Below are 27,219 nucleotides of genomic sequence, written 5' to 3'. Positions count from 1 at the left end.
ATTACATGGTTCATAAGTTTATCTTGTCTTAAAGCTGCATAATATTCCATCGTATGTATATACCACAGTTTGTTTAGCCACTCTTCTGTTGATGGAGATTTTGGCTGTTTCCATCTCTTTGCAATTGTAAATAATGCTGCTATAAACATTGGTGTGCAAATGTCCGTTTGTGTCTTTGCCCTTAAGTCCTTTGAGTAGATACCTAGCAATGGTATTGCTGGGTCGTATGGCAGTTCTATATTCAGCTTTTTGAGGAACCGCCAAACTGCCTTCCACAGTGGTTGCACCCTTTGACATTCCCACCAACAGTGGATAAGTGTGCCTCTTTCTCCGCATCCTCTCCAGCACTTGTCATTTTCTGTTTTGTTGATAATGGCCATTCTGGTGGGTGTGAGATGATATCTCATTGTGGTTTTGATTTGCATTTCTCTAATGGCCAGGGACATTGAGCATCTCTTCATGTGCCTCTTGGCCATCCGTATTTCCTCTTCTGAGAGGTGTCTGTTCAAGTCTTTTTCCCATTTTGTAATTGGGTTGGCTGTCTTTTTGTTGTTGAGATGAACAATCTCTTTATAAATTCTGGATACTAGACCTTTATCTGATATATCATTTCCAAATATTGTCTCCCATTGTGAAGGCTGTCTTTCTACTTTCTTGATGAAGTTCTTTGATGCACAAAAGTGTTTAATTTTGAGGAGTTCCCATTTATTTATTTCCTTCTTCAGTGCTCTTGCTTTAGGTTTAAGGTCCATAAAACCGCCTCCAGTTGTAAGATCCATAAGATATCTCCCAACATTTTCCTCTAACTGTTTTATGGTCTTAGACCTAATGTTTAGATCTTTGATCCATTTTGAGTTAACTTTTGTATAGGGTGTGAGAGATGGGTCTTCTTTCATTCTTTTGCATATGGATATCCAGTTCTCTAGGCACCATTTATTGAAGAGACTGCTCTGTCCCAGGTGAGTTGGCTTGACTGCCTTATCAAAGATCAAATGTCCATAGATGAGAGGGTCTATATCTGAGCACTCTATTCGATTCCATTGGTCGATATATCTATCTTTATGCCAATACCATGCTGTTTTGACCACTGTGGCTTCATAATATGCCTTAAAGTCAGGCAGCGCGAGACCTCCAGCTTCGTTTTTTTTCCTCAAGATGTTTTTAGCAATTCGGGGCACCCTGCCCTTCCAGATAAATTTGCTTATTGGTTTTTCTATTTCTGAAAAATAAGTTGTTGGGATTTTGATTGGTATTGCATTGAATCTGTAAATCAATTTAGGTAGAATTGACATCTTAACTATATTTAGTCTTCCAATCCATGAACACGGTATGCCCTTCCATCTATTTAGGTCTTCTGTGATTTCTTTTAGCAGTTTTTTGTAGTTTTCTTTATATAGGTTTTTTGTCTCTTTAGTTAATTTTATTCCTAGGTATTTTATTCTTTTAGTTGCAATTGTAAATGGGATTCGTTTCTTGATTTCCCCCTCAGCTTGTTCATTACTAGTGTATAGAAATGCTACAGATTTTTGAATGTTGATCTTGTAACCTGCTACTTTGCTGTACTCATTTATTAGCTCTAGTAGTTTTGTTGTGGATTTTTCCGGGTTTTCGACGTATAGTATCATATCGTCTGCAAACAGTGATAGTTTTACTTCTTCCTTTCCAATTTTGATGCCTTGTATTTCTTTTTCTTGTCTAATTGCTCTGGCTAGAACCTCCAACACAATGTTGAATAATAGTGGTGATAGTGGACATCCTTGTCTTGTTCCTGATCTTAGGGGGAAAGTTTTCAATTTTTCCCCATTGAGGATGATATTAGCTGTGGGTTTTTCATATATTCCCTCTATCATTTTAAGGAAGTTCCCTTGTATTCCTATCTTTTGAAGTGTTTTCAACAGGAAAGGATGTTGAATCTTGTCGAATGCCTTCTCTGCATCAATTGAGATGATCATGTGATTTTTCTGCTTTGATTTGTTGATATGGTGTATTACATTAATTGATTTTCTTATGTTGAACCATCCTTGCATACCTGGGATGAATCCTACTTGGTCATGATGTATAATTCTTTTAATGTGCTGTTGGATACGATTTGCTAGAATTTTATTGAGGATTTTTGCATCTGTATTCATTAGAGAGATTGGTCTGTAGTTTTCTTTTTTTGTAATATCTTTGCCTGGTTTTGGTATGAGGGTGATGTTGGCTTCATAGAATGAATTAGGTAGTTTTCCCTCCACTTCGATTTTTTTGAAGAGTTTGAAGAGAATTGGTACTAATTCTTTCTGGAACGTTTGGTAGAATTCACATGTGAAGTCTGGTCCTGGACTTTTCTTTTTAGGAAGCTTTTGAATGACTAATTCAATTTCTTTACTTGTGATTGGTTTGTTGAGGTCATCTATGTCTTCTTGAGTCAAAGTTGGTTGTTCATGTCTTTCCAGGAACCCGTCCATTTCCTCTAAATTGTTGTATTTATTAGCGTAAAGTTGTTCATAGTATCCTGTTATTACCTCCTTTATTTCTGTGAGGTCAGTAGTTATGTCTCCTCTTCCATTTCTGATCTTATTTATTTGCATCCTCTCTCTTCTTCTTTTTGTCAATCTTGCTAAGGGCCCATCAATCTTATTGATTTTCTCATAGAACCAACTTCTGGCCTTATTGATTTTCTCTATTGTTTTCATGTTTTCAATTTCATTTATTTGTGCTCTAATCTTTGTTATTTCTTTCCTTTTGCTTGCTTTGGGGTTAGCTTGCTGTTCTTTCTCCAGTTCTTCCAAATGGATAGTTAATTCCTGAATTTTTGCCTTTTCTTCTTTTCTGATATAGGCATTTAGAGCAATAAATTTCCCTCTTAGCACTGCCTTTGCTGCGTCCCATAAGTTTTGATATGTTGTGTTTTCATTTTCATTCGCCTCGAGGTATTTGCTAATTTCCCTTGCAATTTCTTCTTTGACCCAGTCGTTGTTTAGGAGTGTGTTGTTGAGCCTCCACGTATTTGTGAATTTTCTGGCACTCTGCCTATTATTGATTTCCAACATCATTCCTTTATGGTCCAAGAAAGTGTTGTGTAAGATTTCAATCTTTTTAAATTTGTTAAGACTTGCTTTGTGACCCAGCATATGGTCTATCTTTGAGAATGATCCATGAGCACTTGAGAAAAAGGTGTATCCTGCTGTTGTGGGATGTAATGTCCTATAAATGTCTGTTAAGTCTAGTTCATTTATAGTAATATTCAGATTCTCTATTTCTTTGTTGATCCTCTGTCTAGATGTTCTGTCCCTTGATGAGAGTGGTGAGTTGAAGTCTCCAACTATTATGGTATATGAGTCTATTTCCCTTTTCAATGTTTGCAGTATATTCCTCACGTATTTTGGGGCATTCTGATTCGGTGCGTAAATATTTATGATTGTTATGTCTTCTTGTTTAATTGTTCCTTTTATTAGTATATAGTGTCCTTCTTTGTCTCTTTTAACTGTTTTACATTTGAAGTCTAATTTGTTGGATATTAGTATAGCCACTCCTGCTCTTTTCTGGTTGTTATTTGCATGAAATATCTTTTCCCAACCTTTCACTTTCAACCTATGTTTATCTTTGGGTCTAAGATGTGTTTCCTGTAGACAGCATATCGAAGGATCCTGTTTTTTAATCCATTCTGCCAATCTATGTCTTTTGATTGGGGAATTCAGTCCATTGACATTTAGTGTTATTACTGTTTGGATAATATTTTCCTCTAACATTTTGCCTTTTGTATTATATATATCATATCTGATTTTCCTTCTTTCTACACTCTTTTCCATATCTCTCTCTTCTGTCTTTTTGTATCTGACTCTAGTGCTCCCTTTAGTATTTCTTGCAGAGCTGGTCTCTTGGTCACAAATTCTTTCAGTGACTTTTTGTCTGAGAATGTTTTAATTTCTCCCTCATTTTTGAAGGATAATTTTGCTGGATATAGGAGTCTTGGTTGGCAGTTTTTCTCTTTTAGTATTTTAAATATATCATCCCACTGTCTTCTAGCTTCCATGGTTTCTGCTGAGAAATCTACACAAAATCTTATTGGGTTTCCCTTGTATGTAATGGATTGTTTTTCTCTTGCTGCTTTCAAGATCTTCTCTTTCTCTTTGACCTCTGACATTCTAACTAGTAAGTGTCTTGGAGAACGCCTATTTGGGTCTAATCTCTTTGGGGTGCGCTGCACTTCTTGGATCTGTAATTTTAGGTCTTTCATAAGAGTTGGGAAATTTTCAGTGATAATTTCTTCCATTAGTTTTTCTCCTCCTTTTCCCTTCTCTTCTCCTTCTGGGACACCCACAACACGTATATTTGTGCGGTTCATATTGTCCTTGAGTTCCCTGATACCCTGTTCAAATTTTTCCATTCTTTTCCCTATAGTTTCTGTTTCTTTTTGGAATTCAGATGTTCCATCCTCCAAATCACTAATTCTATCTTCTGTCTCTTTAAATCTATCATTGTAGCTATCCATTATTTTTTCTATGTTTGCTACTTTATCCTTCACTTCCATAAGTTCTGCGATTTGTTTTTTCAGTTTTTCTATTTCTTCTTTATGTTCAGCCCATGTCCTCTTCATGTCCTCCCTCAATTTATCGATTTCATTTTTGAAGAGGTTTTCCATTTCTGTTCGTATATTCAGCATTAGTTGTCTCAGCTCTTGTGTCTCATTTGAGCTATTGGTTTGTTCCTTTGACTGAGCCATATTCTCAATCTTTTGAGCGTGGACAGTTATCTTCTGCTGCTGGCGTCTGGGCATTTATTCAGATTTCTCTTGGTGTTGGACCCAGCAAGGTTGTAATATTTTTCTGTGAAATCTCTGGGTTCTGTTTTTCTTATCCTGCCCAGTAGGTGGCGCTCGTGGCACCCGTTTGTCTGCGGGTCCCACCAGTAAAAGGTGCTGTGGGACCTTAAACTTTGGAAAACTCTCGCCGTCCTGGGGGTTCGCTAGCCGAAACGGCTTGAGCCGGCCCGGGGTCCGAACACAGGGAGGGTGTCCGAATGCAGGGAGGGTTGCTGGTCGCCGCAGCCAGGGAAAGAGCCCGTCCGAATTTCCTAGTCGGCCCTGGGCAACAAGCGTGGCGGGAGGGCGCCAGCGGCTGCGGCCCGCCCGAGAGAGTGCACGTTCCCCGGGAGTCACGGGTTTGGAAGGGGCCTCCCCCACCCGTCACCGTTCTCCGCGGCCTGGGGGTTTCTGATCCAATTCTCCCAGCCGGCCCGGGAAGGGGGAAGGGAGTAACTCCGGCCGCTTGCCACCCCGCCCGGTAAGGCCCGCGCGCCTCGGCGATCTCACCCGAGCTGCTTCTCTCAGCCAGCCAGCCGTTCCAGGATGGGGTACGCTGTCTTTTTTATCTCTGTTGTGGCTTTGGGCGCTTTCTGTATCGTTTCTACTCCCCTAGTAGGTGTCCTGGAGAAGAAACTAAGATCCGCGCGTCTTACTAAGCCGCCATCTTCCAGGAAGTCCCTAAACTTCTAACTCTTGATGCAGCCAGGAGCTTTTTTGCATGTCACACAATGGAATTGTAACAAGAGCTCTGGTTCCCATTAAAAACCATCATTTTAGTTTTCTAAAAAATGCTTCTTTAATAGCTGTGTTATTTCATTCTGCAATAATGACAGATTCTCTTGGTACAGTTAAAAAATAACTTTTTTGAAGTATGATTGACATTCAAGATGATATTTAAAGTGCACAATTTGATAAATTTTGATACCCGTTTACACTCGAGAAACCATTTTCATGTTCAAAATAGTGAAACTATCCATTGCCCCCAGAATTTTCCTCCTGCCCCTTTGTAATCCCCCTACTCCTCCTTACCCCCTCCGCAACCCATTTCCCACCCCCAGCAACCACTGATCTGCTTGTCTCTATAGTTTGCATTTTCTAGAATGTTTATAAATGGATGTGTACTCTTTCTTGTCTGGCTTATTTCAGTCCACATAATTGTTTTGAGATTCATCTTTGTTGTTGAGTGTATCAGTAGTTCATTCCTTTTCATTACGGGGAAGTTCTCCATTGTAAGCATACACCACATTTTGTTTATCCATGCACCTTTTGGACAATTGGGTTGTTTCTAGTTTTTCATGGTTACAGATAAAGTTGCCACGAAAGTTCAGGTACCAGTCTTCATGTGGACACACGGTTCCTTTCCTCTTGAGTAAATGCCAACGAATAGAATGACTGGACCGTAGGATAAGAGTGGTAACATAGGATTTTTTAATGGCTGTATAGAGGGCGTTTTATAGTTAGTCCATAATTTGTAAGCAATATCCTATTGCTGAATGTTTAGACCTTTTCTGATTTTTCACTACTGTTGCAAATGATTCAGTAATTTTGGCTTAGGGATGTGGATAGATGTTTGACTGAAAACAAATGTAATGAGTGGGAAAGCATTATAAAGGAAACCTGGAAATAAACAATGTGTTCCTGGGTAATTTTCAAATTTTTCAGTAGTTGCAAAGTAAAATCTTTTTCATCTGTTGGAAATCAAAGCAGTATGAATCTTTGAGTGAAAAATTTTAATTTTAATTTAGAGTTTATTTTGCAACCAATGGAAGGGTAGCTGTTTTGTTGTCAAGTTTATGGGGCCATGATTTCATCATAACATTGCTTATCAAGAGACTGCAATAAACTTAGGTGTGGCCTTTTGTTTCCGGGAGCTATAATTAGCCATCTGCTATACTTTATAACAGTTTGTTAAATAAAAAAATTCTTAAAATGTAGCATCTGACTCACTTTGTCTCTTCCTCTCTCTCCCTCTCTCTCTTTCTTGCTCTCTCCGGTGACACATATATATAGAGAGATGGCTGTGGAAATGAAACAGAAATGCTTGGGGAGAAAAACATTAAAAACCCACCTATTTTATGCATAAATGCCAATGCCATATTTTTCCGTGCTATGTTTAGGGTCTCCTTATAACAACAAAAGTTGTTTTTACCAACAGATTTTTAAACAGCAGGGACATGCTTATTATTTACTGTTTTGGTATCTTTCCCTCATTTACATAAATACCCCAGAAACCAGCAGTTTAAAACTAATAAAAGCCGGGGCCCTCCATCAAGTGCAATAAAGTTTCACAACCATGAGTTAGATTGTTAGAGTGAAAAATAAACCTATATATGTGGTTCTGAAGGGTTTTTTTTTTTGAAAGTGTATAATCACATTTCAAAGTTAGAACTTCCATTTGGAGTAGCAATGTAATAATAATACTTAACATTTATGCAGAACATTTCATCTTTGAAACACTCTCCCAACATTGGCTAATCAATCTCTACTGCTTCCCTCAAGAGCAGGTATTACTATCTGCCATTTTTCTAGTAGGAAATTGAGGAAGGTAGCACCAAACAAGAGAGAGGGAGGGTTGGGGGACAAGTTTCTGGCTCTTATTTCTATGATTTGGGGGGGATAGAACTCTGAATATAATACATTGGATTTTTGTCCCATGTTGACAAAATTATTAATAAGATAAAGTTGTAAATAGCACCTCAATGAGCCTCAGGCTTTTGGATATGGTCTTTTCCTTCCTGTAGCACATCTTTTGGAGGCAGAAAAGATATGGAAGAGCCATTACGCATTTCATCTGCATTTGCAATGGACTGGACCAAACTTCTCCCAACGAGAACAGCAAAGTCTAATGCTTCCTCCTTTCAGCCTCCACCTTCATCGTTATCCTGGCAACGTAATTTATAGTTTTCCAAATAAGATTCTCTACGATTAGTACACTTAAAGAGTTGAGCACATTTGTTACGCACATTAAAGCCAGAGGAACAGTAAAATAAAACTAATGAACATTTACATTTTTGGAAATATAATTAATGTATGCTTGAGAAATCCTGAAAGATAAACATTTAAATGTTAAAATACTTATTACCTTCCCCACAGGGACAGTGTTGGGAATTAATGAGATAACAAATGTAAAGTGCTTTGAGCTCTTTAGGAGAAAGGTGCCAGATGAATACAAATGATTATTAATTGTTAAAGTTATTGGATGGTTACTAATATATTACTTATGAGAAAATACATGTTTTTATATTTGAAAAATAGGATATTTGCAATTCTTAGGAGTACACAGATGAACAAATGTTCCTCAAATTTCTCCCAGGTTACTCTACATCCTCATGGAAATTCCTTCTTAACCCTGTCGCGGTTTCTTGACCTCATACCCATCTCTCAGACAAAAGTGCAGGTGTGACTTCCCAGCTTCCAAACTCTCCGGAGAAGTTGCAAACTTGCCATCAGCCCTCCACCAAAGACCTACAGACCCATCACCGCAGAATTCTACCAGCATCACTCTCTCTTCTCCTGATTTCTTTGATCACATCATCGTGATCCCTTACGACACTGTCAATTGTTTTATTTAAATTAAAGTTTATTTCATTATTAGGATATGTCTATAAGCTAAACTGTCCCTCTATGCTGTAAGCAATTCACTATAATTTGTGCAAATCCCTTGCATGACCTTGAGCAAGTGAAACTGAACCTTCCTACTTTATACAAAATGTTAGAATTTGTGGTAAAGGAAGAAGAATCCTAAATTTCTTTTCATTTAGACCTAAAACATGTGGTGACAGAGCATCCTAAAACCCTAATTTCCTAATATATAAAATGAGGACAGTAGCAGTAACCTATCTGCAAGGGGTTGTTGGGATGATGAAATGATGTATAATGCTTCTAATAAAGTACATATCTAGTTCATAGTGAGTGCTCAATAAATAGTAAATATAAGTAGGTGGGTAAGTAGGTGCCAGCATAGGTTATCAGGAGGACTGTATTTGGTTTCATCATCTATCTGATTTTTCAAAATCAGTATAAAATGGGTAACATGTACAGGGAGATACTTACCATCCATAATGCATTCCTAAATGGTTAGCACAATTTGCTTCTTCAGTCATTGAAAACACACAATACTAAACTGTGGATCCTTTCTCATCAGAGATCGCTCTACTGTTAAGTATATGCTTCTTCCCAAAACTTCTTGACAAATGACGCATCATTTTCAAAGAACCCTCTCTTACCAACAAAGATTTTGATTTCTCCTTTAGGAGTAACAACTCAGTAATTCATCTCAACAAATTAATTTATGCTTAAAATCCTCAAGAAATAATACACACATACATGATTTTTTTCAAACTTACCTTAGTTTACCAAGAGCACAGTCTCTCTGTAACATATATGTGCTTAAAGATAAAGGACTATGCTTCTTTTCAAATGTTCTGTAATTAAAACATTTCACTAATTTAATCCGGTCCTCTGGCTTCCTCCATTTAATTACTTGAAGCGAATGTTTTATTATACCAATTTTTCTCCTTTCATTTTGAAGCTGCAGGTTTTTAGGTAGAGAAGCATGCTTCCAATCACTTTCTAGTGAGACCTGAATCTGAATACATCTAAATTTGGAAATCAGCGATCTGCGGTGTATGCTAATGACAGAAGTAGAGAAGAAAAGTGGCATTGTTTGAGAAGCCAATCATGTGGGTGAAAAAAAGGTACAGGAAAATGAACTCAACGAACTCACTGCTGTGCCGAACAAAACAGAGACAGTTTTCTTTTAAAGTCCATAGCAGATGACAGCCATAAGGAGACAGAGGGTTTCATTTACTCTCAGGACACGATTGTGCCAGTGAACTAATGAGTCTCTTGGACCTTATGTTTCTCTGGCTTCAATTGAGGCGCGACTCTAATGGGCATGTAGTACTTCCTATCCGTCAAGTGTCTGGACAACGGATGCTCATATGGGTTAGAGCAATCTGGCAAGGAAAAGAGGTCATCGTTGTACCTAGCACAGGCAGGAAATCTGGCTAATTAATGTATTTCCAACTATAGCAAAACAAAAGCTGACACACACACACACAAAACGTTGGCTTAATTTTAAGACACTCTTAGCCTGTGGCTTAGGCACGATGAAGAAATTATTGAAATTCCATAGGTGAAAAGTACCCTCCCCCTTCACATGCACAAATGTTTTCAAGACACAAAGGACATTCTTTCTAACAACTCCGTGAGTTTGGAGTTGCAACTTGCTTATTTCACCCTTCGGTAAAGCTGGCTATGGTAGAAATATTTTCAGACAACAACTGAGAGTTGTTGTCAGCACTGCATAATTTTAGCAATTTGCCCTTTAAAAGGTACCGTTGAATTAAGCTTGTGAAAATCTTACTGCTCTAACAGAGAACTAGAGAATACAAATATTTATTCAAGCTAGAGAGCTCATAGTGCAGGGTATTTTAAACTAGAGCAGATGCTGCCACCTAGATAAATTCTGATGCTTTGTTAACTAGATGTTGCTTTATCCTCGTGTTAGAAAAATGGCAGCAGCAACAACAAATTGCGGCTTCGTTTAAGAAAAGAAAAAAAAAACAATAAATAATAAAGGATTCACATAAAAGTAATTTTCTTGAAAAAAAAGTCATTTGGGTTTTGCCAAATAGCAGGGGTTAAGCCGTTATTCAGGGTTTTAGATGCAGAAGACAAATTACTATCAGAAATAGGAGAAGACTTTATAAAACATAATCAATAAGAGCTCCATAATCCAGAAGCTTGTAAAGAGGTAGATGCAGAAGTGATATCAGTAGGACTCACACTTTCTTATCAGATTTTCTTTTCCCCTGGATAGTGGAAGAGTGAGGATGGTTCAACACTCTCAGGTGAATACACAAATAGGTTTTGGTTTAATAAGTAAAATAAGAACACTTAACAAATAATTTTTAAGAAGAGCATTACATTTTAACCTCACCGAATTCTGATTTACCTCTTAACAAACAAAACAAACTTATTTTCTCCCCTTTTATTGCTGTCTTTTTTTTTTTTGCCCCAGACTGGACTCTAAAATTGATAATGTATTCTAGCATCATTTATAAGGCTTAGGGAGGTTTTTATCATCTTTGGACTGTAGCTCTTCTTCAAATTTCATTTTGTTTTCTTCTGTTATTCCCAGAATGGTTTCAACATCATCAATGGTGGTCTGTAAATGAACAATAAAAATAATATTCACCAGTTACAGACTTCTTACAACAACCTCCTCATCCCCGACCACCGAGCATCTGCTCCTTTCAGGGGTTAAGTATGATCTGGACCAGTTCTACTCAAAGGGTCTTATGCCAACTGGCACCCTCCACAAATTGTTGGTTACCAATCTCGATGAAATGATTAAAAACGTGAGAGAAAGAATTTAGAAATTTTATAGCAATTTGTCTGATTAATTTTATGTCTGATGAGTTGGTTTTAGTTTATTTATGAAGTTGTTCGACTATCACCGTTATCTACTTCCAGAACATTTTCATCACCCCAAGGAGAAATCCATATCCATAAGCAGTCATTCCCCGTTCTTTCCTTTCCCCAGCCCCTGGCAACCACGAATCTACATTCGGTCCCGATGGATTTGCCTATTCTGGACAATTCATAGAAATGGAATTACATAATACATGGCCTTTTGCATCTGCTTTCTTTTACTTAGTATAATCCTTTCAAGGTTCATCTATGTTGTAGCATGTATCATAATTCATTCCTTTAATGGCTGAATAATATTTCACTGTATGGATGCACCACATTCTGTTTATCCATTCATCAGTTGAGCGACATATGGATTGCTTCCCACATTTTGTATATTATCAAATTACATTTCTCCAAACATTTGTGTACAAAGTTTCTTGCATGAAAATATGTTTTCAATTCCCTTGGGCATATATCTAGGAATAGAATTGTTGGGTCATGTGATAGTTCTATGTTTAACTTTTTGAGTAACTGTGAACTTTTAAATAGCAACTACACAATTTTACCTACCCATCAACAAGGTATGAGGGTTCCCATTTCTCCACATCTTTGTCAACATTTATTGTCTGTCTTTTTTATTATAGCCATCCTAGTGGGTATGAAATGGTTTCTCATTGTGGTTTTGATTTCATTTCCCTAATAAATAATGATGTTGAGCATCTTTTCATATGCTCATTGGCCATTTGTATATCTTCTCTGAGGAAATACCTATTCAAATCCTCTGTTCATTTTTAAAATGGGGTTATTCATTCATTTATTTTTTTTTGGGGGGGTGCATGGTCTGGAAATTGAACCTGGCTCTTCTGCATGATTATTTTTTTGATCATTGAGTTATAAGAACTCTTTATGTATTTTGGATACTGACCCTTAACAGATATATGATTTCCAAATATTTTCTCCCATTCTGTGGATGATCTTTTCACTTTCTTAACAGTGTCTTTTGCAACACAAAACTTTTTAATTTTGATGAAGTCCAATTGATCCTTTTTTTCTTTTGTTCCTTGTGCTTTTGGTGTCATATCTAAGGGTCCTTTGCCAAATCCAAGGTCACAAAGATTTACACCCATGTTTTCTTCGAAGAGGTATGGTTTTAGTTCTTACATTTAGATTTTGATCTGTTTTAAGTTAAAATTTGTATATGGTGTAAGATAAGGTTCCAACTTGATTCTTTTGCATATGTATATCCAGTTTTCCCAGTACCATTTGTTAAAGAGACTATTCTTTCCCCATTGAATTATCTTTTCATCCTCGTAAAAATCAATTGATAATCTTAATTCTATTCCATTGATCTATATGTCTATTCTTAAACCAGTGCCATACAGATTTGATTACTGTAGCTTTGTAGTAAGTTTTAAAATTGAGAAGTGTGAAAACTCCAAGTCTTTCAAGGTAATTTTAGCAATTCTGGGTCCCTTGTATTTACTTATGAATTGTCCATTTCGCAAAAAGTTTTGCTGAGATTTTTGATAGGGACTGCATTGAATCTACAGACCAGTTTGGGTAGTATTTCTATTTTAACAATATTAAGTCTTCCAATCTATGAATATGGGTTATTTTTCCATTTATATAGATGTCCTTTAATGTCTTTCAATAATGTTTTACAGTTTCAGTGTTACAAGTCTTGCAATTCCTTTATTAAATTTATTCCTAAGTGTATTAATTTTTGATACTATTGTGAACAGAATTGTTTTCTTAGTTCCATTTTTGGATTGTGCATTGCTAATGCAGAGATATACAATTGATTTTTGTATATTGATCTGGTGTTCTGCAACCTTGCTGAACTCATTTATTAGCTCTACTGTGTTTTTCTGTATGTGAAATTCCTTATGATTTTCTCTATATAAGATCATGTCATCAGCAAAAAGAGGTAGTTTTATTTCTTCCTTTCCAATCAGGATGCCTTTTATTTCTTTTTCTTGCCTAACCGCCCTGGCTAGAACCTCTAGTACCATGATGACTAGAAATAGCAAGGGTAAATTAAAGTTAGGGAGATAATAAATCACCGTTAAGTATGATGTTAGCAGTGGGTTTTTGCAGATATCCTTATTAAGGTGAGGAAGTTTCTTTCTATTCCTAGTTTGTTGAGTATTTTTAGTATGAAAAGGTATTGCATTTTGTAGAATCTTCTTTTTTTCTTGTAACACCTTTCCATTTTAAATTGAGTCCTTGCTGATAAATCCTTGCTTACAAACAAAATATCTATTAGAATGCCTCTAGGTAGAAGATAGAAAATATTACCAACAGTGAAACTATTCTACCTTTCAGTAGAATAACCTTTCAAGTTATTGTTATCATTCCTCTTTAGTGAAGTTTGAAGTTTTTGCCTTGTAGAACTTCTAATGAGAGTAAAAGTCAAGATAACAATGATTCATTTGAGAACCAGGCTAGAATGTGAGATGTGTAGGAGCCACATGAGAATATCTGATTTTTGATGATTCCGAAAGTGAGAGAAAGGGCAAAGAAATAATCTTCATTTTGTCAAGGGTGATTGGTTTTGTCAACATCAAGTCTAAGCTCAATGTCTATTTAGTCTACATGGATTTGGGGATAAAGCATCAGATTTTGATTACTAGCTGTATTTGGCTAAACTGATCACATACAGACAGGTTCAGATTTTGCACATGGCAGTAACAGATAAAAGGATACTAGCTGGCAAGGGCATAGGATATAAACAATGAACATAAACCCTTCAGGACCAATGAAAGTTGATGCAAAACTGGGCCCATTTTTTATTGAATTTTTTTTCAATCACATCATGGGAAAAGTAGTGGTCATTCTTCCAGGTCACAAAATCACTTTACAGAGCAAATCAGAGTCACCACTATTATTGTTTATAAAGGGAACAGGCCCTAACCCAAAAAAAAAGCATTCAAAAATTATACTTCTTATCAAGCTTCTGTTGGGCATCCTGTTTATGAGACACTCACATGCAGTTTCTGATCGAGTCCTTTAGGTTAATTCACCCATTCAAATGTGATAAAGGCCTAGATAAAGGCACAGACTCTGATGAAACAATACCAAGTTTCATCCCATGTTCAGCTGCTGTTTCAAAAACTCCAGGATGGACCTTGCTCCTGTTTCCTACAGATCAGAGATTTATAGTCTCTAACTAGAAGGCACACAACTGGATTTCATTGGCCAGCATCAGGAAAGGCCATTTGGAAGCTTCAAAAAGTTTGTGAGGAAATGTCTGCTCCACTTTGGAGAAATGGGTTGGGGCAATTGAGCCACATATAGGCAAAAGAGCTTCTCACTACCACACATTTGTCCTTCATGGGTTTCAGAACTTCTCTGACTCTGGAAACTGGGGCTCCCCAGGAATCCCTAGACAGACATTGTATTAACTGAAGTATAGGTAGGTTGCATTCAGTTTTTCATTGTGACAGCCTCTGCTTTGGTTCCATCATGACATTTCAGAAAGCTCTGTTGTCTCATGAGCTTGGATTTGGAAATGGCAGCAAGTTAAAAGAAGTCTACTATATTTCAAAGAAAAAGTTTCAAACTATTAAATTTAACTAACAGGTTCAGTGGGAGCCTTACAATATTGACCCTACACGTTGTAAAATATGTACTGCTTACAATTAAAAAAAAAAAGATGGTTTAGCACTTGTTTACAATACAGCATGAGGTATTTTCAGCCCTTGTATAGAAATTAACCAGGATCGTTAGTTAATTAACACCTCACCTTAAAATTGGTCTCGCCTTGCATATTAGGTGCTGATATTTCTTGATGGATGATGAAGAGATTGCGAGCAAAGGTCATGAGGACCCCCTGGAGATCCTCGCCGATTGTTCTGTTAATGATATCCAAACAAATGAGTTTACCAACGATTCCCCTCACATGCTTAAAAACAATCACCCTTTCATTTGTGCCTGTCTGGTGATGGAATTTAATGAGTATTTTCAATCTCACAAGGTGGCAATCTTCAGGGAGATATGAAAGATGAGGCTCCATTTTAACTTGTCAACAAAAAGGATTTGTGTAATAAATATTTTTTATTAATCAACTTAGCAGAATACAGCAATAGGTTCAGCCATTCCCAGGAAAAGGCGATTCCTGAGCTAGGACACTTTAAATTTGTTGAAGAGAATTGTTGCGAAGTGTAATTCCTGCCTAACAGTTTCCTGTTTAGAGAGACATCTGCCCCTTAATATTCTGGTGACTTCTGTCTGGGGTTTTTTTTTGTTTGTTTCACGTGTAGAAGTGATTCCTGCTGCTTATGAGAGTGACCCACCCATGTTCAGAGGAGAATGTGCCCCACTCATGAGCAGCCATCTTTGTAAACCTGAATACCCACTTCTAGAACATTTCAGAGACAACCTGCAAACCATCCTGTAGAATTATAGTGTGGTAGATGAACTTTCCCAAACAGCTAGATCGTTTTAAGTTTTAACTTGAAAACAAACATTTTTCTAGCTACTTTTCAAACTTTATCAGATAAAAAGAGAAAAGATTAAATGAATGAATTAATTTAAAATTGTTCCGGCCTTAAGGCAGCTGACTAAAACTCTGAAATGAGTTCTTTCCCAGTTGTTATCTGTGACGTAAATCACCTTAGACTCTAAGGAAGAGGCTCTTTTGGAAAGTTTGCCCAAGCCTGGCAGGGCTTTCCTTTGGGTCAGGGTGGGAATGGAAGGCTTCTCAGGCCCCAAACAGAGAGCAAGGCTCTTTCTTTATCCTGCCACTGACTAATTGTGTCCCCTTGGGGAAGTGATTTAAGCTCTCTGCGCCTTCACTTCCTTTTCTCTGACGTGAAGGAATTGGACATCAGTGCTTCTGAACTCTTGGAGTTACATCTCCAAACTTCAAGGAACTTCCTTCCCCTACCCCCCTTATAACTGCTGAACATTAGTATTTCGTCTTCTAAGAAAACAGATAATGGTCAGAGGTGACTCTAGAGTCAGTAATGCTTTTAAACGATTTGTATTTTGTTGCCACAGAATCAGTATCTATTGGACCCTGGGTATTTCTTCAAACAGCAAATTCTTGGGCTCCTCCCCAGATCAACACAATCAGAATCCATGGGCTTGAGGTCCCAGGGTGTGTAGTTTTCAACAAGCTCACCAGGCGGATTCTTATGTATGTTTATCTACACTAAAGATTGAGATCTATGCTTTAACAAAAGTATATATATATATATACAGAGAGAGCTATGCACACACACACATGGACACACACACGGTGCACAAAGGTACACACACAGCTGCATGTCCCTCTCGCCAGCCCCTCCTCAGCTTCCTGGAGTCCATGGTCCCAGGGTCAGGATGGACCCCAAGACCCCTCCCCTAGTAACTAATTCATGTCTAGTATTTCCTTCATTTTCATTTCCTTGACATTTCTCCTTGAATTCCCCTATCCCCTGAATATCCATGAATAAATGGACTCAGTATGAACTTATTCTGGCAAAACCAAACCACACAGCTCTAGTCTGTACGGTCATGCCCTCTTGGAGTCCTCCCCTTTCCTAAAGAGATGGTTGACTGATATTTTTCACCTGACCTGACCTGATCTGATTGTAATAAAGCAAAACAAGACCTTGTCATCTCATGAAAAGCTTCCCATTAAAACTCCAGAGAAATTTATGCAATGCAAAGAAGAAAAGTTTATATTTGCTCATTTTTCCTTACAGAGAACACAGATTGTCTCCTGGCCATTGTTTATTAAATCAGCTCTTCTTAGCTTCCCATGTTCATGCCTCTGTGCAATTCTTGATACACTAGCTGTAATTCTACTCTTTTATCGCAGGCTCAGGAAAGCACAGCCAGATGCAAGTGAGAAATACAGGGATAATCTTGAGTCCTATCTAATAGTCAGGTAAAGTAAATCAGTAAATTCTGTACAAACTTGCATAAATAGTGATGTACTTCAAAATAGCTGAGAATCTCTGTGTTACATAATAGAGTTCCCTGTACGAGGCAGCTGCTCAATGTAGGCTTTGTGGTGTAATGAAAAGAATACTGGCTCAGGAACAGGGGACAGACAGCCTGTTCGACCCAGACAAATCCCACCCTCTCTCTAAGCCTCAGTTTCTCCATCTGTAAAATGAGAGTGGATCACTCCCCAAGGTCCTTCCCTGCTCTAAAATTCTCTGGATCTATCAGTGCAGTAAAGGATGAGAATAAGATGGGACAGACAACAGGAGACAAAGCTCTAGGTTTTCCGGAGCCCATGTCAACAGTGCGCTCTCTATAGCACGTGCGGGTAGAGAATCCGTCTAGGAGGTAACCAGAAGGACTACTGCTACCGCTGAAGCTCACCTGCGGGTCATACATTCCTGCCTGAAATCTCAGGCGCAGGTGTAGGAACAGCTGGGGGAGTTCCTCTACATTACCAGTCTAATTGTTCATTCTGTATATCTCACCATCAAGTCAGCCTTGCTGCTAGGTTGGTTTGATGACTGAGGGCCTCCTTGTTCATTAAGCAATCTCTTCTTCTAACCCCTAAATTCTGTGATGGTTTCCTCTTGCCTGGTTTTCCTATGCCTGAGTACCCAACTGAATAAGCCCACTTGTGGCCCATACCCCGGGAACTCTGCCCCTGCCCTGTTACACACTCCCTGTCTCATCCTTCAATAAATCTTGCCCCTATCAGCTTTTGCTGGGCTCTGTCCCCTGCTGACACATTTTCTTCAATGCCACCCCTGCCGGCCTGGTCCTCTTTGGGCTCCTATGTCACTCTGCCCACTTTGCCCTCAGGACATCCTGAGGCAAACTCTTGGCAGGTGGAACCTCACCGATGTTATGCTGCCTGCTTCCTGGGGTGACCTCCAGGCACCCGAACCTCCGGGATCCTGGATGTGGCTTCTCAGCTGCTCAGCTCCAGTCACCTGAAGGCAGCTCCCCTCTCTCAGCCACATCCCACAGGCATATGAGTTTGTCTAGTCGCTTGTTAGTTCACCTTCAATGTCAACCTGTGCCCAATACTCTAGAGTTCATATCTCTATGGTTTGATTCCTAGTTCTTGTACTTAGCTAACTCATTTGTCTGGATTCCTGAGCTTAGAAATATACTTGGACCTTGCACTTTTCCTGCTTAGACTCCTAACTTCTTGAATGGGTTTGACCTCGGGAGATACAAATTTCTTACTCCCTACTTTGTAAACTCCAAATTTGGTCAGCTGCCTGGTTCTCTTGTCCCAGTAGCTGCCTAAGTCCTGCTACTGCCCTGATGTCATAGTGACAAGTTTGGTGGTAGCAGAACAGGAAATTTTCACCTCTGGTGTTCTGGCTATCATGAAACTGCTGCTCTCCTTTTCCCTGTTTGTCCACAGTTGACATACTAAACCATATTTTATTCACACTATACCATATTTATTTACTGCCTGTCCACCCAACTAGAACATCAGCATGTTGTTCTAGACGGCAGGGCTTTTTCAGTTTGGTTCACAGCTGCATCTCTAACACCTAGAACTGTGCCTGGCTTTCTAATTTTCTGATAGGTAAAGGTAGGGTTCAGGGCAGGGAGGGTGCTGGGGGATAGAACCCCATTGGGAAGTAAAGGGCAACTCCTTCCCTGCACATGGCCAGGGTCTGCCTGGCTCTATTATCGTTCTGGACCTGCTACCTGGGTATATTAAATGAAAACATGCTTGGTGGGATACTATGGCTTGAGGTCTCATTTCTGTTGCTATCATGGCTGTGTAACAAAAGGATGGGGTGGAGGACCTAAAATGAACATGAAGGGACTCTATTAGTAAGACCCGGTAGATTTTGCATGTTTGTAAGATCTTGGGAAAAGGTTAGGTTTGAGGGGAGGATTTGACAGCTAGTTTCTCCTCCTCCCCAGTGATGAGAATCTTAGAGACTATAAGAACTAGATACATTGTAGCCACATTTAGCTCTAAAGTGGAAGGAACCAAAGTATTTTTATATGCCTAACGGGATAGACAAGGATGAACAGCACTGCATTGATGATGGCCTGTTATAACTGATAATGCTTCAGTAAAACAAAGTTCTCTTCTTTGGAGAGGGGCTCCAAAAAAACCTTTGAACTGTGCTCATCTGTGTTGATGTTGCTAGAACAAACACGGGCTTGTTTTGTTTTAGTTTGTACCTCTAAGGATCAGCCTACAGGAGACTGACTCCCTGGGGGAAACTGAGGCAGCTTAGGATCATGCTTACTAAGGGAATTGGCTTTTATTTTATTAGTTTCTATGGGACCAGATCTAGTATATGAGGCTATGATGTCTATACTGTTGTAAATGGTAGGGAAAAAGAAAGAGAGAGAGAAATATAGAGCAGGAAGAGTTTTCCAATAAGTTAGGATAGCTCAGTGGGACCAAAGAACCATATTCTAAAATATCAAGTAAGGAGATAATTCAAGGTTGCAGTCTTAAAATTCTGGGTCCTGGATGAGGAAACAACTTCACTAGTTCTCCAAAATACTCTGAAGAGAATTGTTCAGGTAATAGGGAAGTAGTGGAGCCTCCTGACCTTTGCTGGCAGGATTCGTCTCTACATACTCAGAAGACTGCTTCAGGGCTGAAACCGGATCTGAAAAGGGGCTTCAGACCCCATCTTCTGGGGACATCTTGCCAAGTCACTAGAACACATTTCTGAGCATGCCAGAACTGCAACCGCCCCTCCACAACTGGGACATTCCCATCATACAGATCTGTTATGCCTTATATGTGTATTCATTTGAGTGCAGCATGTTGTTAAAAGTAACCTGTTGCCTACCAATGTGGGATAATCAATCAGTTATATTTGGGACCCTCCAAGCACACATTTCAAGTCATTTTATGAAATATGTGTAGATCTAAATAAAATACGATGGACTTCCAATAAACCAGCCCGCTGATTAAAATGCACTACAGAGAAACACTTCATACTCACAGCATTCCCAACGTGTGTCTTTTCACGTGCTCATACAATATAAAAACTGTTCCTTGTCTGTCCTGTAAAATTCAAGTGGGGCAAAAAGAAATAGCATATTATCTTGGAAACAAAGTAAATATACTCCAATAAGACTATCAGTATCCTGATTTGAAATGAATTCCAGAGTTACCTTCAAATCTTGTGAGAAGCACAGTTGGAAAGATGGGAAAGGCTGTCTCCAGAATATGGTTTTTGAAGTATGATTCTCAAATCACTGGAATCAGTATGTCTGTAATGCTTGTTTAAAAGGCATTTTCATGGGGGCATCAACAAAACTCAGAATCTTTGGATGGGAATTTGCCTTTTTGCCCATTTCCTGGGTGATTCTTGTGCATATCAAAATATGGAAATCACTGCTTGTTCTGGTTTGCTAGCTGCTGGAAAGCAATATACCAGAAACAGAATGACTTTTAAAAAGAGGAATTTAATGAGTTGCTAGTTTACAGTTCTAAGGCCGAGAAAATGGCCCACTTAAAGCAAGTCTATAGAAATGTCCAATCTAAGGCATCCAGGGAGAGATACCTTGGTTCAAGAAGGCCAGTGAAGTTCAGAGTTTCCTTCTCAAGTGGAAGGGCACATGGCGAACAGAGTCATGGTTTCTCTCTCATCTGGAAGGGCACATGGTGAACACGGTGCCATCTGCTAGCTTCTTCTCCTGGCTTCCTGTTTCATGAAGCTCCCCGGGAGGCGTTTTCCTTCTTCATCTCCAAAGGTCGCTGGCTGGTGGACTCTGCTTCTCGTGGCGCTGCAGCATTCTCTGCTGTCTCTGAATCTCTCATTCTCCAAAATGTTTCCTCTTTTATAGGACTCCAATAAACCAATCAAGACCCACCCAAATGGGTGGAGACATGTCATCACCTAATCCAATTTAACAACCACTCTTGACTAAATCACATCATCCAGGGAGATGATCTGATTACAGTTTCAAACATACAGTATTGAATAGGGATTATTCTTCTTTATGAAATGGGATTTTTATTAAAACATGGCTTTTCTAGGGGGCATACATCCTTTCAAACCAGTACACTGCTCTGAGAGCAATGGGTAAAAAAAACATACAGGAGGGGCAGGCCACGGTGGCTCAGTGGCAGAGTTCTCGCCTATCATGCCAGAGACCTAGGTTTGATTCCCGGAACCTGTCCATAAACAAACAAACAAATAAAAAAAACACAGGGAGGCAAATTGTGTGGAAAATGATGTATACTTCAATGGTAAATTATGTGTTGCCTAGACCATACCCTACTGCCTTATCAGATTGATTCGATGGTAGTTATTTTACAGCTCTGTAAGTTGTAGGTAACTGACAGGTAAGCAAATTCTGTCCAGGCTGGTAGAGGTTCAGTTGATTTTCTTTCATCTCTCCCCTTGTGGAAAAACCAGTTTTGCTTCCTCCACATATTCATTTCAATATTCCTTATTTACAAAGATGTCTATTTTTTGAATTCTCTTTTGAACTGGTTGTAACATCTGCTGATTTCCTCTGAGATATAAAATCTTTATTGTGTGTTTAGTTTTACATCGTAAGAGACGTGATTCTCCCCTTTTTAAAAAATTATCTTTCAACAGTTTTGTTCCCAAATAAATAAAAGGTAACGCTGGAGTTTCCAATAGTGGAAATGGCTGCCCAGTTTAGTTGTGAACTCTCTATCACTGATAGTACAAAAAGAAGACTTTATTTTGGGGATTTGGTAAAAGAAATTATATGCCACAAAGATGACTGCCCACTTTATCAGGAAATCTGAGCATTAAGAGACACATTGGACTAGAACACTGGTTCTCAATACTGCCTGCACATTAGAATGATCTGGGAACTTTAAAAAAATATAAAGCCTGGGACCCACCTCCAGAAATACTGATTTAAAATTTGGCCTGCAGGGATCCAAGATGGCGTCTTAGTAAGGTACATGCGTCTTAGTTCCTCCGACTCCAAATCAACTAATAGGTGAACAGAAACAGTACAAAACAACTCCCGGGGCTACAGCAGGGAATGGACACACAGCGTAACCAAGTCTGGGCTGGCTAGTCTGACTGCGAAACTCAGCTGCGGTGAGTGAGATCCCCGAGCGGCGGGCGATTTCCCGAGCAGCCGCAGCTGCGGCGGTCCGAGCTAATCCCTCCCTCCTTCCGGGGCTGACTGAGAGACTCGGAGAGACAAGCTTCCCAGCCAAGGCGGCCGGCGCCACACTTTTGTGGGCGGCTTCGAGTCCGCGACTACAAGTCTCGGATCAGAGGGCTATCCAAAGTCTGGGCTGGCAAGTCTGATTCCGAGTCTTGGCTGCGGCGAGACCCCCGAGCGGCCGCAGCTGTGGCGGTCTGAGCTAATCCCTCCCTCCTTCCCGGGCCGGCTGAGAGTATCGGAGAAGTAAGTTCCCCAAGCCGAGGCAGGCGGCGCCCTTCTTTTGCGGGCGGCTTCGAGTCTCGGCTTTAAGTCCGCGGCTACGAGTCCCGGATCAGAGGGCTATCCAAAGTCTGGGCTGGCTAGACTGACTGCGAGACTTGGCTGCAGTGAGACCCCCGAGCGGCGTGCGATCTCCCGATCAGCGGCAGCTGCGGTGGTCCGAGCTACTCCCTCCCCCCTTTCCGGGCCGGCTGAGAGTATTGGAGAAGCAAGTTTCCCAAGCCGAGGCAGGTGGCACCCCTCTTTTGCGGGCGGCTTCGAGTCTCTGCTTCAAGTCCGCGGATACGAGTCTCAGATAGGAGGGCTATCCAAACCGCGGAAGCCCCCCCCCCACGGGAGGCTTCCTGGTCCGGTGGGGAATCCTCCAGGCCCGCTGCGGCCCGCAACCAGCCACAGGGTCCCCTCAAGCCGCGGCAGCTGACGCCCCCACCATGCGCGACCCCTGAACCAATGGAGAGATTTGGATCCGAAAGCCCCAGGCCACGGAGAACGGTGACTGGGGGAGACCCATTCCAAACACTTGAGACAAACGTGTGCCACGTGCGCCACGTACTGGGCAAGATAAGAAAAACAGATCCCAGAGATTTCACAGAAAAATCTTACAACCTTGCTGGGTCCAACACCCAGAGAAATCTGAATAAATGCCCAGACGCCAGCAGCAGAAGATAACTGTCCATGCTCAAAAGATTGAGAATATGGCCCAGTCAAAGGAACAAACCAATAGCTCAAATGAGACACAAGAGCTGAGACAACTAATCCTGAATATACGAACAGAAATGGAAAACCTCTTCAAAAATGAAATCGATAAATTGAGGGAGGACATGAAGAGGACATGGGCTGAACATAAAGAAGAAATAGAAAAACTGAAAAAACAAATCGCAGAACTTATGGAAGTGAAGGATAAAGTAGCAAACATAGAAAAAATAATGGATAGTTACAATGATAGATTTAAAGAGACAGAAGATAGAATTAGTGATTTGGAGGATGGAACATCTGAATTCCAAAAAGAAACAGAAACTATAGGGAAAAGAATGGAGAAATTTGAACAGGGTATCAGGGAACTCAAGGACAATATGAACCGCACAAATATACGTGTTGTGGGTGTCCCAGAAGGAGAAGAGAAGGGAAAAGGAGGAGAAAAACTAATGGAAGAAATTATCACTGAAAATTTCCCAACTCTTATGAAAGACCTAAAATTACAGATCCAAGAAGTGCAGCGCACCCCAAAGAGATTAGACCCAAATAGGTGTTCTCCAAGACACTTACTAGTTAGAATGTCAGAGGTCAATGAGAAAGAGAGGATCTTGAAAGCAGCAAGAGAAAAACAATCCATCACATACAAGGGAAACCCAATAAGACTATGTGTAGATTTCTCAGCAGAAACCATGGAAGCTAGAAGACAGTGGGATGATATATTTAAAATACTAAAAGAGAAAAACTGCCAACCAAGACTCCTATATCCAGCAAAATTATCCTTCAAAAATGAGGGAGAAATTAAAACATTCTCAGACAAAAAGTCACTGAAAGAATTCGTGACCAAGAGACCAGCTCTGCAAGAAATACTAAAGGGAGCATTAGAGTCAGATACAAAAAGACAGAAGAGAGAGATATGGAAAAGAGTGTAGAAAGAAGGAAAATCAGATATGATATATATAATACAAAAGGCAAAATGTTAGAGGAAAATATTATCCAAAGAGTAATAACACTAAATGTCAATGGACTGAATTCCCCAATCAAAAGACATAGATTGGCAGAATGGATTAAAAAATAGGATCCTTCTATATGCTGTCTACAGGAAACACATCTTAGACCCAAAGATAAACATAGGTTGAAAGTGAAAGGTTGGGAAAAGATATTTCATGCAAATAACAACCAGAAAAGAGCAGGAGTGGCTATACTAATATCCAACAAATTAGACTTCAAATGTAAAGCAGTTAAAAGAGACAAAGAAGGACACTATATACTATTAAAAGGAACAATTAAACAAGAAGACATAACAATCATAAATATTTACGCACCGAACCAGAATGCCCCAAAATACGTGAGGAATACACTGCAAACACTGAAAAGGGAAATAGACTCATATACTATAATAGTTGGAGACTTCAACTCACCACTCTCATCAAGGGACAGAACATCTAGACAGAAGATCAACAAAGAAATAGAGAATCTGAATATTACTATAAATGAACTAGACTTAATAGACATTTATAGGACATTACATCCCACAACAGCAGGATACACCTTTTTCTCAAGTGCTCATGGATCATTCTCAAAAATAGACCATATGCTGGGTCACAAAGCAAGTCTTAACAAATTTAAAAAGATTGAAATCTTACCCAACACTTTCTCGGACCATAAAGGAATGATGTTGGAAATCAATAATAGGCAGAGTGCCAGAAAACTCACAAATACGTGGAGGCTCAACAACACACTCCTAAACAACGAGTGGGTCAAAGAAGAAATTGCTAGAGAAATTAGCAAATACCTCGAGGCGAATGAAAATGAAAACACAACATATCAAAACTTATGGGACGCAGCAAAGGCAGTGCTAAGAGGGAAATTTATTGCTCTAAATGCCTATATCAGAAAAGAAGAAAAGGCAAAAATTCAGGAATTAACTATCCATTTGGAAGAACTGGAGAAAGAACAGCAAGCTAACCCCAAAGCAAGCAAAAGGAAAGAAATAACAAAGATTAGAGCACAAATAAATGAAATTCAAAACATGAAAACAATAGAGAAAATCAATAAGGGCAGAAGTTGGTTCTATGAGAAAATCAATAAGATTGATGGGCCCTTAGCAAGATTGACAAAAAGAAGAAGAGAGAGGATGCAAATAAATAAGATCAGAAATGGAAGAGGAGACATAACTACTGACCTCACAGAAATAAAGGAGGTAATAACAGGATACTATGAACAACTTTACGCTAATAAATACAACAATTTAGATGAAATGGACGGGTTCCTGGAAAGACATGAACAACCAACTTTGACTCAAGAAGAGATAGATGATCTCAACAAACCAATCACAAGTAAAGAAATCGAAGCAGTCATTCAAAAGCTTCCTAAAAAGAAAAGTCCAGGACCAGACGGCTTCACATGTGAATTCTATCAAACATTCCAGAAAGAATTAGTACCAACTCTCCTCAAACTCTTCAAAAAAATCGAAGTGGAGGGAAAACTACCTAATTCATTCTATGAACCCAACATTACCCTCATACCAAAACCAGGCAAAGATATTGCAAGAAAAGAAAACTACAGGCCGATCTCTCTAATGAATATTGATGCAAAAATCCTCAATAAAATTCTAGCAAATCGTATCCAACAACACATTAAAAGAATTATTCATCATGACCAAGTAGGATTCATCCTAGGTATGCAAGGATGGTTCAACATAAGAAAATCAATTAATGTAATACACCATATCAACAAATCAAAGCAGAAAAATCACATGATCATCTCAATTGATGCAGAGAAGGCATTCGACAAGATTCAACATCCTTTCCTGTTGAAAACACTTCAAAGGATAGGAATACAAGGGAACTTCCTTAAAATGATAGAGGGAATATATGAAAAACCCACAGCTAATATCATCCTCAATGGGGAAAAATTGAAAACTTTCCCCCTAAGATCAGGAACAAGACAAGGATGTCCACTATCACCACTATTATTCAACATTGTGTTGGAGGTTCTAGCCAGAGCAATTAGACAAGAAAAAGAAATACAAGGCATCAAAATTGGAAAGGAAGAAGTAAAACTATCACTGTTTGCAGACGATATGATACTATACGTCGAAAACCCGGAAAAATCCACAACAAAACTACTAGAGCTAATAAATGAGTACAGCAAAGTAGCAGGTTACAAGATCAACATTCAAAAATCTGTAGCATTTCTATACACTAGTAATGAACAAGCTGAGGGGGAAATCAAGAAACGAATCCCATTTACAATTGCAACTAAAAGAATAAAATACCTAGGAATAAATTTAACTAAAGAGACAAAAGACCTATACAAAGAAAACTACAAAAAACTGCTAAAAGAAATCACAGAAGACCTAAACAGATGGAAGGGCATACCGTGTTCATGGATTGGAAGACTAAATATAGTTAAGATGTCAATCCTACCTAAATTGATTTACAGATTCAATGCAATACCAATCAAAATCCCAACAACTTATTTTTCAGAAGTAGAAAAACCAATAAGCAAATTTATCTGGAAGGGCAGGGTGCCCCGAATTGCTAAAAACATCTTGAGGAAAAAAAACGAAGCTGGAGGTCTTGCGCTGCCAGACTTTAAGGCATATTATGAAGCCACAGTGGTCAAAACAGCATGGTATTGGCATAAAGATAGATATATCGACCAATGGAATCGAATAGAGTGCTCAGATATAGACCCTCTCATCTATGGTCATTTGATCTTTGATAAGGGAGTCAAGCCAACTCACATGGGACAGAACAGTCTCTTCAATAAATGGTGCCTAGAGAACTGGATATCCATATGCAAAAGAATGAAAGAAGACCCATATCTCACACCCTATACAAAAGTTAACTCAAAATGGATCAAAGATCTAAACATTAGGTCTAAGACCATAGAACAGTTAGAGGAAAATGTAGGGAGATATCTTATGAATCTTACAATTGGAGGCGGTTTTATGGACCTTACACCTAAAGCAAGAGCAC

The 27,219-nt window shown here is 39.1% G+C and overlaps 1 protein-coding gene across 14 annotated transcripts in view; it reads right to left on the bottom strand.

The window, feature by feature from the left end:
- Positions 1-10,469: 10,469 nt before the first annotated feature.
- The window catches only part of IQCH (IQ motif containing H), a 242,045-nt gene continuing 225,295 nt past the window's right edge, over positions 10,470-27,219 (bottom strand). For 4 of the 14 annotated variants that reach the window (XM_077128301.1, XM_077128297.1, XM_077128300.1 and 1 more), the window contains 3 exons: positions 20,101-20,162; positions 14,952-15,060; positions 10,470-10,958 (listed from right to left, as the gene is read on the bottom strand). In XM_077128301.1, the coding sequence (XP_076984416.1) occupies positions 10,845-10,958; positions 14,952-15,060; positions 20,101-20,162 (285 nt within the window). In that variant the 3' untranslated portion in view covers positions 10,470-10,844. The remainder of the gene's footprint in view (positions 10,959-14,951; positions 15,061-20,100; positions 20,163-27,219) is intronic. The other 10 variants (XM_077128303.1, XM_077128304.1, XM_077128292.1 and 7 more) reach the window with 6 other exon arrangements.

This window comes from Tamandua tetradactyla, chromosome 14, assembly GCF_023851605.1.
Source record: "Tamandua tetradactyla isolate mTamTet1 chromosome 14, mTamTet1.pri, whole genome shotgun sequence".
Lineage (NCBI taxonomy): Eukaryota > Metazoa > Chordata > Mammalia > Pilosa > Myrmecophagidae > Tamandua > Tamandua tetradactyla.
The sequence above is the reverse complement of the archived record's forward strand: the minus strand, read 5'-3'. Positions and strand labels throughout refer to the sequence as shown.